At 53.3% G+C, this 15,586-nt stretch overlaps 1 protein-coding gene across 1 annotated transcript in view; it reads right to left on the bottom strand.

Annotated features, from left to right (window-relative positions):
• The window catches only part of EPHA10 (EPH receptor A10), a 33,150-nt gene extending 18,462 nt beyond the window's left edge, over positions 1–14,688 (bottom strand). Inside the window, exons 1-5 of the mRNA XM_063177353.1 lie at positions 14,565–14,688; positions 13,040–13,104; positions 10,537–11,206; positions 2,113–2,268; positions 641–982 (exon numbers count right to left, since the gene is read on the bottom strand). Of these exons, the coding sequence (XP_063033423.1) occupies positions 641–982; positions 2,113–2,268; positions 10,537–11,206; positions 13,040–13,104; positions 14,565–14,688 (1,357 nt within the window). The remainder of the gene's footprint in view (positions 1–640; positions 983–2,112; positions 2,269–10,536; positions 11,207–13,039; positions 13,105–14,564) is intronic.
• Between the last annotated feature and the right edge of the window lie 898 nt (positions 14,689–15,586).

Here is a 15,586-nt window from a genome sequence, read left to right as displayed (position 1 = left end):
GGGCATTGGACCATCCAGGTGTCCTTTGTCCCTTTGTCCCTCCCCTCCTGTCCCTGCTTGGTGGCTCCCTGCCCCTTCCCTGCCCCTCTCCCCGGGTTCAAAGGAACAGCACCCACGGGCTCAGGGAGTTCTGCTGGAGCTGGTGCTGCATTCAGAGGCCTGTGGGCCAGAATAAAGCTCTGCATCCAAACCCTCCATCAGAACTGACTCCTTTCCTTCACCATCACCTTAAAGCTTCTCTGCCAGAGGGAAACCTGAGGAGCAGCCCCTGTTATGGGAGGAAGCTCCATCCCAGCACCCCCAGAGCTCCTGCAGGCCTGGACTTGTCCCCACGGGCCCAACTGCAGCACCCAGCCAGCCCAAAGTGTCTGTGGGGTGAAACACCACACACCCAGCCAGCCCAAAGTGTCTGTGGGGTGAAACACCACACACCAGCCGGCCCAAAGTGTCTGTGGGGTGAAACACCACACACCCAGCCAGCCCAAAGTGTCTGTGGGGTGAACACCACACACCCAGCCAGCCCAAAGTGTCTGTGGGGTGAAACACCACAGTGCTGCTGTTTGGTTCAGCGGCAAGGCCAGACAAGCTCAAGCACATCCCATCCAGCTATATTGGTAATTATTCCAACAGTGTCACCTACCTGTGTGCCCAGTGGACACGTTGACCTCAGCATACTGCTGCCCTCCCAGCGGGCTGACGGCCGAGACGCCGTTCAGCGCCAGCACGCGGATGGTGTAGGTGACGTGGGGCAGCAGGTTCAGCAGCGTGGCCGTGCGCTCCACCAGCCCCGTCTGCTGTGGCACGAAGCCCACGCTGGTGCCACACTGCTGGCAGTGCCCTGGTGGCCCCGCGGGGCAGCGGGCACACCACAGGCTGTAGGTGAGGTCGCTGCGGCCGCCCGCGTCGGCCGGGGCGCTCCAGTGCAGCACCAGCGAGCTCTGGCGCAGGCTGTACACCAGGTTCCTGGGGGCTGAGGGGGGGCCTGCAAGGAAAACAGGGTCAGGGCACAGGTGTTGGGGTAAACATATAGGAATGTGCTCTCTGTTGGTGGAGTGACTGAATTATTCTGTCTGCTTCAATTGGGATAAAGCCCACAAGTTCCTCTCGCAGTTTGGACCTTGGGGACTTCACCTCAGACCTGGGGCTGCCCAACTGGACAGAGGCCAAGAGCTCCCACTTAGTTAATTCAACAAAGCAAATAATCACTTTTGTGAGGTGTTTTAGCACCTCTTGCCCCTGAAAAACCTGGCTGGGTTTTTCTCTCTAAGAGCTTTGTTATTTTGCCTTTTATTAAACCTTTTTCTGTTCCCAACACTGCCTCAAAAGCCACGCTGCTAATTTTATGCCGTTCAGGGTAGCTGAGCTGTCTCAGGTGTGATGGGTTTCTCTGAGAGCTCATAAGACCTGGCTCAAAGAATAACACATCACAAACCTAAATGTTCTCTTTGGGAGCAGCAGAGCAGGCACTGGGGGTAGAGCACAGGGGGACAGTCCTGGACAGCCACAGGCAGGGGTGGCATGAGGAGACAGGGAGGTCCTGGATATCCAGGGGTGGCACAAGGGGACACAGAGCTCCTGGACAGCCAGAGGTGGCACAAGGGGACATGGAGGCATTGGTGGGATGTGGGACAGAGGATGCCAGCTGCAGGGGTGTGTGTGCACCACCAGCCACAGCTCACAGTGAGGAGCACCTGGCTTGTCCCAGCACCTCCCTGAGCAGCACCAGCCCTGGGAGCCCACTCCTGGTCACACACTGCCCAGCCATGCTCAGCAGACATGGAGGGTTCCTCATCCCTGTGCTGCCAGCTGGACAGCATCCATCACCAGAGCAGCTGGAGTCCAGTCCAATTAACTAGAGGCCATTTAATTAAAACCTGTGAATTATAGTGACTAAATGACAGTGCCCCAGTTTATCAGGGAGTCTGTGAGCCTGACTGCACATCTGCCTCACCAGTCTGGGTTGTAGGGACAGCCCCTCCATCCCCACCCCAGCACAGACTGAGGTGAGCACACAGAGCAGGCAGGCACAGCCCTGGGCACTGCAGGACAGACAGGGTGCCTGGACAGACAGACAGACAGACAGAGTGCCTGGGCAGACAGACAGAGACGTACGTGTGCAGGAGGCAGATGGTGGGTCTGAAGGAGACCTGGAGTAATTTGTCTGGCACAAACAGAAGGTGGAGGCTTCCTCATGTGTGAAGCTGTGCTCAGGGCACGGAGAACACAGAGGGAGACGGAGGGAGAGCTTGTAAAACCCTGGAAGGCAAGCTGAAAGAGAGAGAGGCTGTTAAGGGGAGAGACACACAAATTGGGACACATCTGATGAGTGCATTTCCCTGTTTCCTGGAGCCTCCTTTGCAGACACCACCCTCTAAGCTGCTTTCCCTGAGCACCTGCATGATCCTGGCACCAACAAAGAAAGATTCCCTTTTTTTTTTTACTTTTTACTTTTTTACTTTTTACTTTTTTTACTTTTACCCATTTGGGTTCTGTAGCTCTGCATTGACTTTCCCAGTAATGTCATTCCCTGTCTAGGGTGCTGGATAAACCAGGAAAAAATAGCAAATGTTAAAATGACTCCTGAAATTTCCAGTTCCCTCTTTAGAGTTGAGAAACCAAATCAAAACTTGTAGTGTATTCATAGAATGGAGACACAGTGTGGTTTTTTCATTTAGTTAGGCAGCACTGACCACCACACAGGGCAGAAACATCACTGCATCAGACAGGAAAATCAATCCTGTTGACAAACATGTTGGGATCCAACACTAAACCCAGACCCCATCCCTCAGATGTGCCTGTCACACAAATCTGACATCTCATGGCAGGAAACTGAACATTCCCAATTAGAAGTGTCTTTCAGAATGGCCCACCCTGTTTTCCAACAGCCAGAAGTAAGTTTACAGAAGTGCCTGACATTAATAATGCCACAAAATGCCCCAATTTGCATGTCTCAGGAGCAGGCACCACATGTGAGTATGTTCCACAAGGAGCTATGAGCTTTATTTGCTTTTTTTTTTTTTTTATCTTGGCTGTCCAAACCTTGCCCTTGAAAAGAACAAAAGTGCCCAGCACATGTGATGCATCATGTGTGAGTCTCTGCTTCTTTTTTCAGACAAACTCCCACCCTCTTCCACCTCATCCTACGAGTGTTTTTCTTGGTCTCCAGCTGGTTTAGGTGTCCCTGTCGTTTCACACTGCTTATTTCTGCAGTGGGAATGTGACAGCTCTTTGGGGGATCAGGTCATCAATTTATAGAATGAAATTCTCTTTTTTTGTACACTGCTTTCTGTCATGTTCCTGGTCCTCTGGTGCTACCACAACTAAATTATTAAACAATGAAATTCAATGATTCATTGTCCCAGAGCCAAAGAGAAGCAGTCAGATGGGTCAGATGGATCGAGTGCCTCTCTCCAGCTCCACCATGCTGACCACAGGAGCTCCTCAAGAGGGGAGGAACACATTTAGGATCCTGTCACTGCCAGGGAGAGCACATTCCCCCTCTGTAACACTGCCTGCACACTGCCAAAGCAGCAGCACTCATTTGTGAGGCAGCTTGGCTAATTAGCCAGCATGGAGCAACCTTGGGAAAGGCTTCTCTTAGCACCAGGGTGTTTTTGGAAAGAGCAACGTCCTCTCTCATTCCCAGCCTGTGCCATGGGGAAAGCAGGGGTAACTGAGGATGCAGACCTAGAAAATGCATGGTTTCCTACTCCAGTGGCACAGCACAGCTTTCCATTCCCCTTCCCAGTGAAGTCCTACCAGCAGCAGTGCTGTGTGTGCCAGCATGAATTAATAACAGCTGCAGCCTCACTCAAAATGCCTATACAGGCATTTATAATTAACACTACAACTGGGTTGTCTTCCAAAATCAATTCCTTTCCAGTTTTGGTCCTGGAATTGTATTTGACAAAGTTCATCTGCTTTAATGTGTGTTAATTTTCTCTGTTGAAGCAGACATTCATAAAAATGCTCTTTAGGAAAGCCACAGCTGGGGAAACAGGCAGCCAGCACTGGGGGTGCCACAGCAGGAACCAGGACAGCACCACAGGCAGCCTGACAGCCCAAATCCCTCCCAGCAAGGGCAGACTGGGAGCACTGGGCCCCTCCAGCCCTCCCTGAGCAGCACTCAAACCTGCAATGTCACCTCTGTCACCCAAATTGTTCCCAATGCATCTCTCACAGGAGCTCCTGCTGACCCCTCACTGGCACAGCCCTACTCCATCCATCCAAATCCCATTATCAAGTCACTGTTTATTATGTTCCAAACATTTCATCAGTGCTTCAGAGGCAAAGTGCCTCAGGCCAGCACAGGGGGAAGGAGGGAGCAGCAGCCCCAAGGAGGGACAGATGCTGCCAGCAGTGCCCATGGACAAGGACACCCTGCCCAAACCAGCCAGGGCACCAAATCACTGACAGAGCTTCAGTGCTGTGACTGAGGTTACAAAGAGCCTTGCTGAAAACATCCTTAGGTGGCAGAGAGGCTCCTGCCCCTCCATGCTGAGTTTGAGGTCTCACCTTGCCTTGCTGCACCAGCTGGGATCAATACTGCAGGCAGAGAGGAGGGACAGCACCCATGTCCAATCTCTGTGCCTCTGTGAGAGGGACAAAGCCAGCATGAGGAGCAATCAATGCAAGCACTGAGTCAGGCTCTTCTCACCTTGTTCCATGGCTGCCAGGATGGGAACTTTAGGCTGCACCACCCCAGAGAATCCAAAAGCCTTCCACACAATTTGGAGGTTTTTAATAACTGATTTTCAACAAGCAGCCTATAGTCCAACACATTGCCAGCAATTCTGACACCTCTAGACAATGCTACTCTGTAATTTTTGTCCTTGTTAAATAATTTGTGGAGTACTAAAACGAAAACCTGAGTCCAAGGGCAAGATCCTTGTGCATCCCCAACAAGGAACTCTTAATAGCAGAAATTAAATTTGATGATTTAGCCCAGAAGAAAGACAGTCTGGAAATATCTACCAGAGTGCATGTGATGAATCCAGCCAGGACTGACAGAACCTCATTGTGCTATTTATGCCAGAATGTTCCTCAAGGACACACTGAAGCAGGCACATCCTCTCAGCCAAGTGCAATTCACTGCTGTGTTCTCAGCTCCCTAATGCAGCCACCAAGCAGCTCCTGGTGAAGGACTGGCTGACCAGTCAGACAGACAGACAGAAGGACAGCCCTGCTGAGCACTCTGAGCTCACACAAACCCCCTCAGCTGTGGGCAAGACACGTCCCCTCTGGATTTCAACAGCCCATCCAACACGTTATCCATGATATCCATGACCTTAACCTCACAGGAATCCTGCAAACAACTTGTGATGCTTGTAATTGTCAGAGCAGCTTGCTCTGAAATTAAATGTCACGGAGCGATTTGTGTGTGGATCTGTCACAACTTCCAAAGGCAGAATTATTTCAGACACGCTGCGAGCAGCAAGGGAACGTGCAGTCCCAAAGGATGGACACCTCCAAGGCTGGACATTACTGCACAGGGACTCTTTTTGCTGCTCCATGTGTGTGGCTGGTGGGCAGCAGCACCCAACACCCAGCTGATCTCACCTTATAACCCTCCCTCAATGTTCCCAGATCCAGAATTCCTCTGGAATTTCCTCCAGTTCCACACAGCTGCAAGAATGAGACACTCATTCTGCTGCTCCATGTGTGTGGCTGGTGGGCAGCAGCACCCAGCTGATCCCATCCCTCACAAACTCCCCTCAATGTGTCCAGCTCCAGAATTCTCTGGAATTTCCTCCAGTTCCACACAGCAGCAAAAATTAGGGACTCATTTGAACTCATTTTGCTGCTCCATGTGTGTGGCTGGTGGGCAGCAGCACCCAGCTGATCCCACCTCACAACCTCCCCTCAACATGTCCAGCTCCAGAATTCCTCTGGAATTTCCTCTGGAATTTCCTCCAGTTCCACACAGCAGCAAGCACAGGGCCTGACTGTGGGATGCCTGTGGCTGCATCTGTGATGAAAGCAAAACCTGGTGCTCTGTGCAACTTGCAGAGCCCCAGGAGGAAAAATAAATGTATGCATAATCCTCCAGCATCAGTCAGCAGATAAAGAACACTCCAGGAGCACTTACAGGTTTGTAAGCTAATGTATAAAAGATGAAACAAATCAAAAGCTCCAAGTGCTGTACACTTGGATCCATCTTTTTTCTATTTAAACAGAAAAGCAGACCTCAGGCTTCAGGAGGTATCTTTGCAGTAAATGACAAAATATTGTCAAAAATTGCTCTAACTTTCAATGGAACTATTTCTTTTCCACCTAAGGACACTGCAGTGACACAATGCTGTGGATGGGACACATCCAAAGGACAGAAGAACAACTGACTCACCCCACATCCCACTCCCACCCTAAACCTCTGCTTTCTCCCTAAGAGAAATACAAATAAATCTTCCTTGTGTCTTGTCCATAGCTGGCTGAATTCAACATGCTGCTCAAAAATCCACCCAGTGATGCAGACAAGGAGGGGGAATTTCTGTTATTCCCCATTTCAAACAGCACCTGTGGACAAGGCTGTCACTGCAGCCACCTCCTGTGTGAGGTTTTAAAGGGATGAGCAACCCTCATCTCTTTAAAAGGTCACTTAAAAATCCTGACAAAGCACTAGAAACTATTCCAACTCTAAAACTGTTTCCAGTGATGTCATTCCCACGTAGCCAAGGGACAGGGACACTAATTAGACCATCATTGACCAGACCAAGCTGGGCTCCAGGTGCTGGTGGGGGCAGCAGAGCATGGGACACAGCAGCAGGGCAGAGCTGGCTCCTGCCAGGGCTGTCAGAAATGGAGGGAAATGAATTGAGGAGGAAACTTTGCCAGAGCACAAATTTACTGTTTCTGTCAAAGAAGAGTGGCTGGCTGCTATTTTTGGTAACTGGCCTCCATCATATTAATGCAATGTCTGGTTTAAGTTGTCTTATTTGCAGCAAATCTGGCTGGTAAATATTAACCTTGAGCTTTGCTGAAATTCTCCTTGCAGATATTACCCGGGATTGGATAGAAGAGAGGAAGCAGAGGGAGACAACTTTGAATGAAAATGTCAGGCAGATCCCCCACACCAGGGCTTCATTTACACAAAACAACCAGCACAAAGGGGCTACAGCTCACACCTGACAAAATTAATGGCAAAAACACATCAAAGCTGAGAAGGCAAGTGAAAACAAAACAGGGATGGGCAAGGGATCATCCACAGAGCACAGGGCTGCCCAATTGCCTGCTGTGTATCTGCTGGGAATGTGTTTTATGGTCAGAGGAAGCACACAGCAGCAACTGGCTGCAGAGATACATCAGGCAAGACAAGTCTGAGTGTATTTTCAGTGACAAACTCTCCTCTTCTTTGTGGGTGGATGTTAAACAGACACTAAAGTTGTGCAGTCCCACCCCAGAGATGGCTGCACTCCACCAAACAGAAAAACAATTCATCAGAAACATGCAAACTTGTCAGTGGTGCAGGACTGAAGGCTGGACATGGGAAGGCTCAGCTTTCTCCTTAGCTTCTCCTTTCTCCTTAGCTTCCTTCATGGCAAGGCTAATTCTCCTGCAGGCAGAATTAGCAGAGTCAGAAATCCTGTTGTCCTTTTTGTCATCTCTCCTAATTTCAGAGTGAGGACACAAACCTTCTCTTGGTACAGGATGCTTTCAGTAATTCAATCAGGGTTACAGGGACACCAGCTCTGCCACCAAGGGTAAACACCTTCAGCAGTTCATGTCCTGCTTCCTCCACTGCTGTCACCTCCACAGTCCTGGTGCCACCACAGTCCTGGTGCCACCTCCACAGACCTGGTGCCACCTCCACAGTCCTGGTGCCACCTCCACAGTCCTGTAACTGTCCTGGTGCCACCACCACAGTCCTGCTGTCACCATAGTCCTGCTGTCACCTCCACAGTCCTGCTGCCACCTCCACAGTCCTGCTGTCACCTCCACAGCCCTGCTGCCACTACCACAGTCCTGGTGTCACCATAGTCCTGCTGTCACCTCCACAGTCCTGCTGCCACCTCCACAGTCCTGCTGTCACCTCCACAGCCCTGCTGCCACTACCACAGTCCTGGTGTCACCATAGTCCTGCTGTCACCTCCACAGTCCTGCTGCCACCTCCACAGTCCTGCTGCCACCACCACAGCCCTGCTGTCACCACAGCCCTGCTGTCACCTCCACAGCCCTGCTGTCACCACAGCCCTGCTGTCACCACAGCCCTGCTGTCACCTCCATAGTCCTGCTGCCACCACTACCCTGGCCCCCATGCCACCCCACAGGCACCAGCAAAGCCCCTACCACCCCCAGTCCACCACCCAGACCTCTCAGGCCCACAAAACCTGCAAAATAAACTGTGACCAAGAGGTTTCATGCAGGATTCACACCCTCAGAGTCCTCCAAAGCCTCCACAGGATCACAGTGGTGGTGCCAGGTGTGTTGTGCCATTACCTGGCTGGTTTAACATCCCCAAACTCCCAAAGCTGCCTCCAGCTCAAGGGCTTTTGTCCTCACTGAAGGATTTCCACAGCTTTCATCAGGAATCTTTTCAAGCTATTCACTTAGCACTATCCTAATGCAGGGCTGCAAACAAACCCAAAACTTTCAACCCTTAAAAACTATTTTCTGATATTTGACCAGACATCAGACGCTGCTCCACAGAGAATGACTAATGACCTGCTTTCTGTGAGAGGGGAGAGAAACTTAATTATGTCCATTAAATTACTTCAAATATTTTTCCTCAGAGAATATGAATTATTTAAACTCAACACAGAGAAACCTGAAACATTAGCAAAAGCCTTCTGGGACTCACTATGTAAATCCCCACTCCAAACAGATGTGGGAAGCGTGGCAAGCTGCCATGCAGCCACGGAAGCAATCAACAGCACTGAGATTTCAATTTGATAGCTTTAATAAGGTCTTCTTAAGGAGAAGCCACTGCCCAGAGCACTGGGAAGGGCATCCCACCAACCTGGAGCAAGGCAGAACCTCCAGCCTGGATGTGCTCCTGGAGGGCAGAAAGCTCAATCTCCTACTGCACCTCCTGCCTCCAGTGTGGGGAACTCCAATGCCTGGGACTTTTAGCTGTTTTCTTCTCAATGTGTTTGTGAGGTGAAAAGGGACATCCAAGGTATCACCTGGACATCAAAGGGTCTTTTCAGATGTGTTTTACTGAAGAATTCACCTCCTCCCCCAGGTCCCAGCTGGCAAGAAGGTGCCCAGGGGTGGCATTAGCCCAGCAATTCTCTCCATTCAGAGGCTGCACACTCTGAGGAAGAGCACGGCAGCCAGCATCCCACACCTGGCTCTGACCTGCCTGTGAAAGGGAGATGGAAGTGGTCCCAGCCCCAGGTTCATTAGTGGGATGCCTTGTTAAGGCAGAGGGTGCATCCATTTGTGCAGCTGCCCTTAAACACAACCTTGTGAGCTGTACAGTCACCAAATCATTAAACCGTGTCCAAAGCGTATCAATAGGGATATTAATGTTCTAGAGTAATTTTAACATTACAGATAAAGCTGTGGGAAATGCCTGCCAGCATCCTGAGCTCTGACATGTCTGCCCAAGCAGCACCAGGCTGCAGAGCAGCCCCATGCCCTCCAAACAAAGCTCTGGTTCTTCACTGGAGAGCTGCCATCACCCAAACAAACATACTGCTGCAAAAGACAATTCCATTTATCCAAATATCCAATATCCTTTTATCCAAACTGTGGTCAGGCACCAGAGAGCTCTGGCAGCAGTCCTCAGCCCACCAAACCTGCTCTGACAGGTCTGCAGAGCAGCCCCATGCCCTCCAAACAAACCTCTGGTGCTTTACTGAGGAGCTGCCATCACCTAAAGAAACATATTGCTGACAAAAAACAATTCCACCTGTCCAAACTCTGCTCAGGCACTAGAGAGAGAGGTCTGGCAGCAGTCCTCAGCCCACCAAACCTGCTCTGATACTTCTGGAGAGCAGCCCCATGCCCTCCAATTACCACCCTCCAAATAAACACTGGTGCTTCACTGGGGAGCTGCCTTCACCCAAACAAACATATTGCTGCAAATTCCACTTATCCAAATATCCAATATCCATTTGTCCAAACTGTGCTCAGGTACCAGAGAGGTTTGACAGCAGTTCTCAGCCCACCAAACCTGCTCTGACACATCTGCCCAAGCAGCACTATGCTGCAGAGCAGCCCCATGCCCTCCAAACAAAGCTCTGGTGCTTCACTAAGGAGCTGCCATTACCTAAAGAAACATATTGCTGACAAAAGATAAATCCACCTGTCCAAACTGTGCTCAGGCACCAGAGAGAGAGGTCTGGCAGCAGTCCTCAGCCCACCAAACCTGCTCTGATACTTCTGCAGAGCAGCCCCGTGCCCTCCAAACAAACCTCTGGTGTTTCAATGGGGAGCTGCCTTCACCCAAACAAACATATTGCTGCAAAAGACAATTCCACTTATCCAAATATCCAATATCTATTTGTCCAAACTGTGCTCAGGCACCAGAGAGCTCTGGCAGCAGCATGGACTGACACACACAAAAGCTGCCAGGACACCAATGGCCACTTTTACCTCTGCATGCCCCATCCTTCTCCTCGAAGCCAGGGCTGCACATGCACTTCCCGATGGGCACCAGCCACTCTCCCTCTGCGCTGCAGTGCATCCGAGGGGGGTTATCCACATCCACCTCAGCATGGGCCACACAGGTGCCCTGCACCTCCACCAGCGTCACAAAGGCCGTCTCTGCCACCGTGTCGGGGAACAGCGCCAGGTTCTGCACCGTGCTCAGACACTTCTTGTAGTAAACCCGCACGGAGACCAGCGCCACGCAGGCCCCCACGTCCTGGAAGCCCAGGTGGAAGCCTCTCTTGCTCAGGTGCCCAATCTCCCTGAGCTCAGTGTTGAGCTTCATCTTGCGCTCGCCCAGGTCGCCCTGCGTGAAGCTCTCGTCGGCGGCGATGGTGTCGATCTTGGTGGGCTTCCCCTCGTGGACACTCCAGCCCAGGTCGGAGTCAGACTCCACGTAGTACAGGTTGAAGGTCTCCTTGCAGGTGCTGGTCACGCCAGGGATGCTGTTGCAGTCCCTCAGGGTGAACTTGAGCTCGATGAAGATCCTCTGGCCGTCGCGCCGGGCGATCCAGCCCGTCTGCAGCCAGTTGTTCTGGTTGGGCTCCATCACGTTGCACACCTGGTACGTGCGGATGGGCTTGTAGGTCTCATCCACGCCGCTGATCTCTTCCCACTGGGGACAGAACACAAAGCGCGGGAGCTGGCCCAGCAGAGACATGCTAACCAGCAGAAATGTCACTGCCACAGCCTCCCCACCACAGGTCAGTATGTTTTAGGCACTGGAATCCTCAGCCCGCCAAACCCACCAGCTGCTCCTGGACCACCCAACACCTGAGATCTCCACAGAGGTAAAAATGTGAAAATGCAACCAAAAAGGGAGCAGATTTTGGAAAATAAAGCTTGGTTCTGGACACATCATCTGCTGAGGAGCCAGAGCCTTCATCTCCCACACACTCCTCAGATTTTCCGTCCCTGGGAAGGTGATGTAGGCACTGGAAGTCCTCAGCCCACCAAACCCACCAGCTGATCTTGGACCACCCAACACCTGAGCTCTCCACAGAGCTACAACCACACAAGATGCAACCACAAAGGCACCAGGTCTTGGAAAACAAAGCTTGATTCTAGACGCATCTTCTGCTGAGGAGCCAGAGCCTTCATCTCCCACACATTTCTCATATTTTCTGTCCCTGGAAAGGTGCTGTAGGGACTGGAAGTCCTCAGCCCACCAAACCCACCAGCTGCTCTTGGACCACCCAACACCTGAGATCTCCACAGAGGTGCAAATGTGAAAACACAACCAGAAAGGCAGCAGATCTCGGAAAACAAAGCCTGATTCTGGACACATCCTCTGCTGAGGAGCCAGAGCCTTCATCTCCCACACACTCCTCAGATTTTCCATCCCTGGGAAGGTGCATCCACACAGTGTAATGCTGGATAGGGTTGGGCCACCCAAAGAAATCCAAGATTTCCAAGAAATCCATCTCTAAGGACACCAGTCACATCATCACATCAGGATGTCAAACACCTTCACAAACAGCAGCAGCTTCTCAGCCAGGAGAAGTTTCAGCTACAACAGGACAAATCCTCCAATCCTGCAAGTGAAACAGGGTTTCCCCAAAGCTATCAGCAGAGATTCTGATCAGTGAAATGATGATGATTCAACCCTCACAGTCTGAATGACAACCTGGCAATTTCCCAGAGCAATCTTTTCTGGGGGTAAATTTATGCAAAACAGTCAAAACATACCCAGAACAGAGTTCCTTCTGCAAACAAACAGCTGTGCCACACAGATGACTCCAGACCTATCACTCTTCCCTCTGAACACTTTATTTCCATTTAGGAAAATGAACCCAAAGCTGCAAGGAGCACAACTCCAAGCTCACTGAAAGTGGCTTTAGACCAACACCAGCAGCAAAGCCAGGGGCTGATGAAATAAATATTACATGGCACAGTTCCCAGTGACCTCCCCAGGTACAGCCCTGGGATTCCAAGGGCTGGACTGACCCTTGGTGCTCATGCTGGTGTGCAAACCACAGCACAAAGCCTTAACGAGCCAGTGTTTATTGGCTTGTTTTAGCAGTGTAAAATTCCTTTTTTCTTTTAGTACTGTAAAAGCCAAGGTATTTGCCAGCAGCCTCCTGCATCGGGGAAGGAACTCAGCGAGGTTTGATTATTACTAATTGTAGGTCTTGCAGGTTCCTGCAAAGTTGAGTCAGGCTGAATGCCCACCCGTTTTCCCCCTGATGTTTATTGTTTTTTGGCTTGTCTTAGTAGTGTAAAATCCCTTTTGAGGAGGGACCTCACTCCTTGCTCTGCTCCCAGAGGCTCCTGGCAGTGATCATACCAAGCTACCCATCGACCTTGAATGAGGAGGTCCCGAGGCTGCCAGCCCCACCCCAGCTCCGTGTAAGCAAAGCTCTCACAGGCAGGACTTCAAGTGCTGCTGAGCATTTGACCCTTCCACCCTCTCCAGAGGTGCAGAGGGACAGTCCCACCCCGTGCTTACCCCGTTGGATGGGTGAGAGGTCCAGCCCAGCTCCGCCTGTGATTCCTTGGAGTCCAGCAGGACAACTGCAGGCAAGACAGCGTGTTAGGAAAACACTGACACAGGAAAGGCTGGTTAAAAAAAAGCTGGTAAAATCCACCGTGTCCATGCATTGGGAAGCTCAGTGCCATGCTGTGCCAGGGCTCCAGCAGCCACGGCATCACCGTGTGAGCAGGGAGCTGTCACTGCACACCCAGGACAAGCTCGCAGGTGCCTGATCAATGTCCTAAGGACTGTGCAACCTCAGGGACACACAGACAGCACTGCCACTGTACCATCACCACAGACAGCACTGCCACTGTACCCTCACCACAGACAGCACTGTACCATGCCCACAGACAGCACTGTACCATCACCACAGACAGCACTGCCACTGTGCCATCACCACAGACAGCACTGTACCACCACCACAGACAGCAGTGCCACTGTACCATGCCCACAGACAGCATGGTACCCTCACCACAGACAGCACTGCCACTGTGCCATCACCACAGACAGCACTGCCACTGTACCCTCACCACAGACAGCACTGTACCCTCACCACAGACAGCAGTGCCACTGTACCATGCCCACAGACAGCATGGTACCATCAGCACAGACAGCACTGCTGCTGTACCCTCACCACAGACAGCACTGCCACTGTGCCATCACCACAGACAGCACTGCCACTGTACCATGCCCACAGCGTGCGGATGCTGGACCCGAAAGGCACCAGCAGCTGCTTTGAAAGAGGGATTTCCCTGGCAAACACCACCCTTCTCCCACAAAACAGCCAATTCTGTCTTTGATAGGAAGAGCTATTTCCCTCAGTTCACAGCTTCACGATCCTTCCACAGCCAGCAAACAGCCACAACCCCGGAGCGGCAGGTTGAGCCTCGGGCTCAGACACCGGGAACGAGGGGCGCGGCGGCGCATCCCCGGCGGGCACATCCCTGACACCGCTCCGGGATGCTCCGGGACACCGGGAACGAGGGGCGCGGCGGCGCATCCCCGGCGGGGACATCCCTGACACCGCTCCGGGATGCTCCGGGACGCTCTTCTCGCCTCCGGGACCAGCGGGCTCCGTCCGTGGCAGCGCAGTCCCCGCGAACGCGGACCCCAGGGTTGAACCGTGTCACGGCACTGGCAGCACGCTGCCTCGTTCCTCCGGTGACCGCGGGGACCGGGACACCCCGCGCTGACCCGGTCACTCCACGGGGACCCGTCCGTCCTCTCCCGCTCCTCCGGCACATCTCCGCGCCCCGGAGAGCGGCGGCACACCTGCCCCACAACCGGTCCGGCCATCCCGGAGCGACCCCAGCGCCGAGCCGAGCCGGCCGCTCCCGGTACCGCAACGCGCAGCGCGACCCGCCGCGGGCAACCAAAGCCGGCGCCGATGCGCCGAGGGGACACGGCGGTGACGGAGCACCGGGGACACGGCGCGGGAGCGGCGAAGAACCGGGAGGCGCCGGAGCACCGGGAGGCGCTGCCGCCACGCCCGGCTCACCCTGCTCGGCGGCGGCGCGGGGCAGCACGGGCAGTACCGGCAGCACGGGCAGCAGCGGCAGCAGCAGCGGCAGAGGCAGCAGCACCGGCAGCAGCAGCGGCGGCAGCGGCAGCGCCGTCTCCATGGCGCCGCGACTCCGCGCCCCGCGCCGCCGCTGCGCGCCAACCGCCGCCGCCGGGGCGGGGCCTCGGCCCGCGCAGCCAATGGGAGGCAAGGGCGGGGCGAAAGGGGGCGTGGTCAAGACGGGCGGGCGGTGACTCCGGAGCCGGCTGAGGGAGGGCGGCCCCCGGCTCAGGCTCGGTCACCGGGCGGGTTCGGTGACCGGGCTCGTTCGGTCACCGGACTCGGTCACCGGGCTCGGTCACCGGGCTGGCTCCTGAGGGAACGCGCGGCCGTGCTGAGCTTTGTGCTGCTGGAGCTGCTCCCCTCGCTGATGGCGAGATGCTGCGGCCGCAATCAGCAGCGCTTTGCCCCCCTCAGGGTCCGGCAGAGCAGCGGGGCAGTCTCATCCCTGCCCTGGCTGCAGACGATGCCCGGGAATGTCGGTTTTATCGAGCCTTTCTGTCTTGAAATTTTATTCCCGGCTTCATGTCGAGGTCCTCCAAGCCCAGCAGCTGCTGTGAAAGCAGGAATGCCCAGAGAGAAACGCCAGAAAGGCAGCCCGGGCAGGGCGAGTCCTGCCAGACCCACACCCAGCGCAGTGCTGTGGCCGCCTGGGCTGGAGAGGCGATTCTTCAATCCTTGGCTGCAAGGAGCACAACTCCAAGCTCACTGAAAGTGGCTTTAGACCAACACCAGCAGCAAAGCCAGGGGCTGATGAAGCAACAGGACGTGGCACAGCTCCCAATGACCTCCCCAGGTACAGCCCTGGGATTCCAAGGGCTGGACTAACCCTTGGTGCTCATGCTGGTGTGCAAACCACAGCACAAAGCCTTAACGAGCCAGTGTTTATTGGCTTGTTTTAGTCGTGTAAAATCCCTTTTTTGTTTTAGTCCTGTAAAAGCCAAGGTATTTGCCGCCAG

This window comes from Melospiza melodia, chromosome 27, assembly GCF_035770615.1.
Source record: "Melospiza melodia melodia isolate bMelMel2 chromosome 27, bMelMel2.pri, whole genome shotgun sequence".
Lineage (NCBI taxonomy): Eukaryota > Metazoa > Chordata > Aves > Passeriformes > Passerellidae > Melospiza > Melospiza melodia.
Note: the sequence above shows the minus strand (reverse complement) of the source record. Positions and strands in the feature narration are given on the sequence as shown.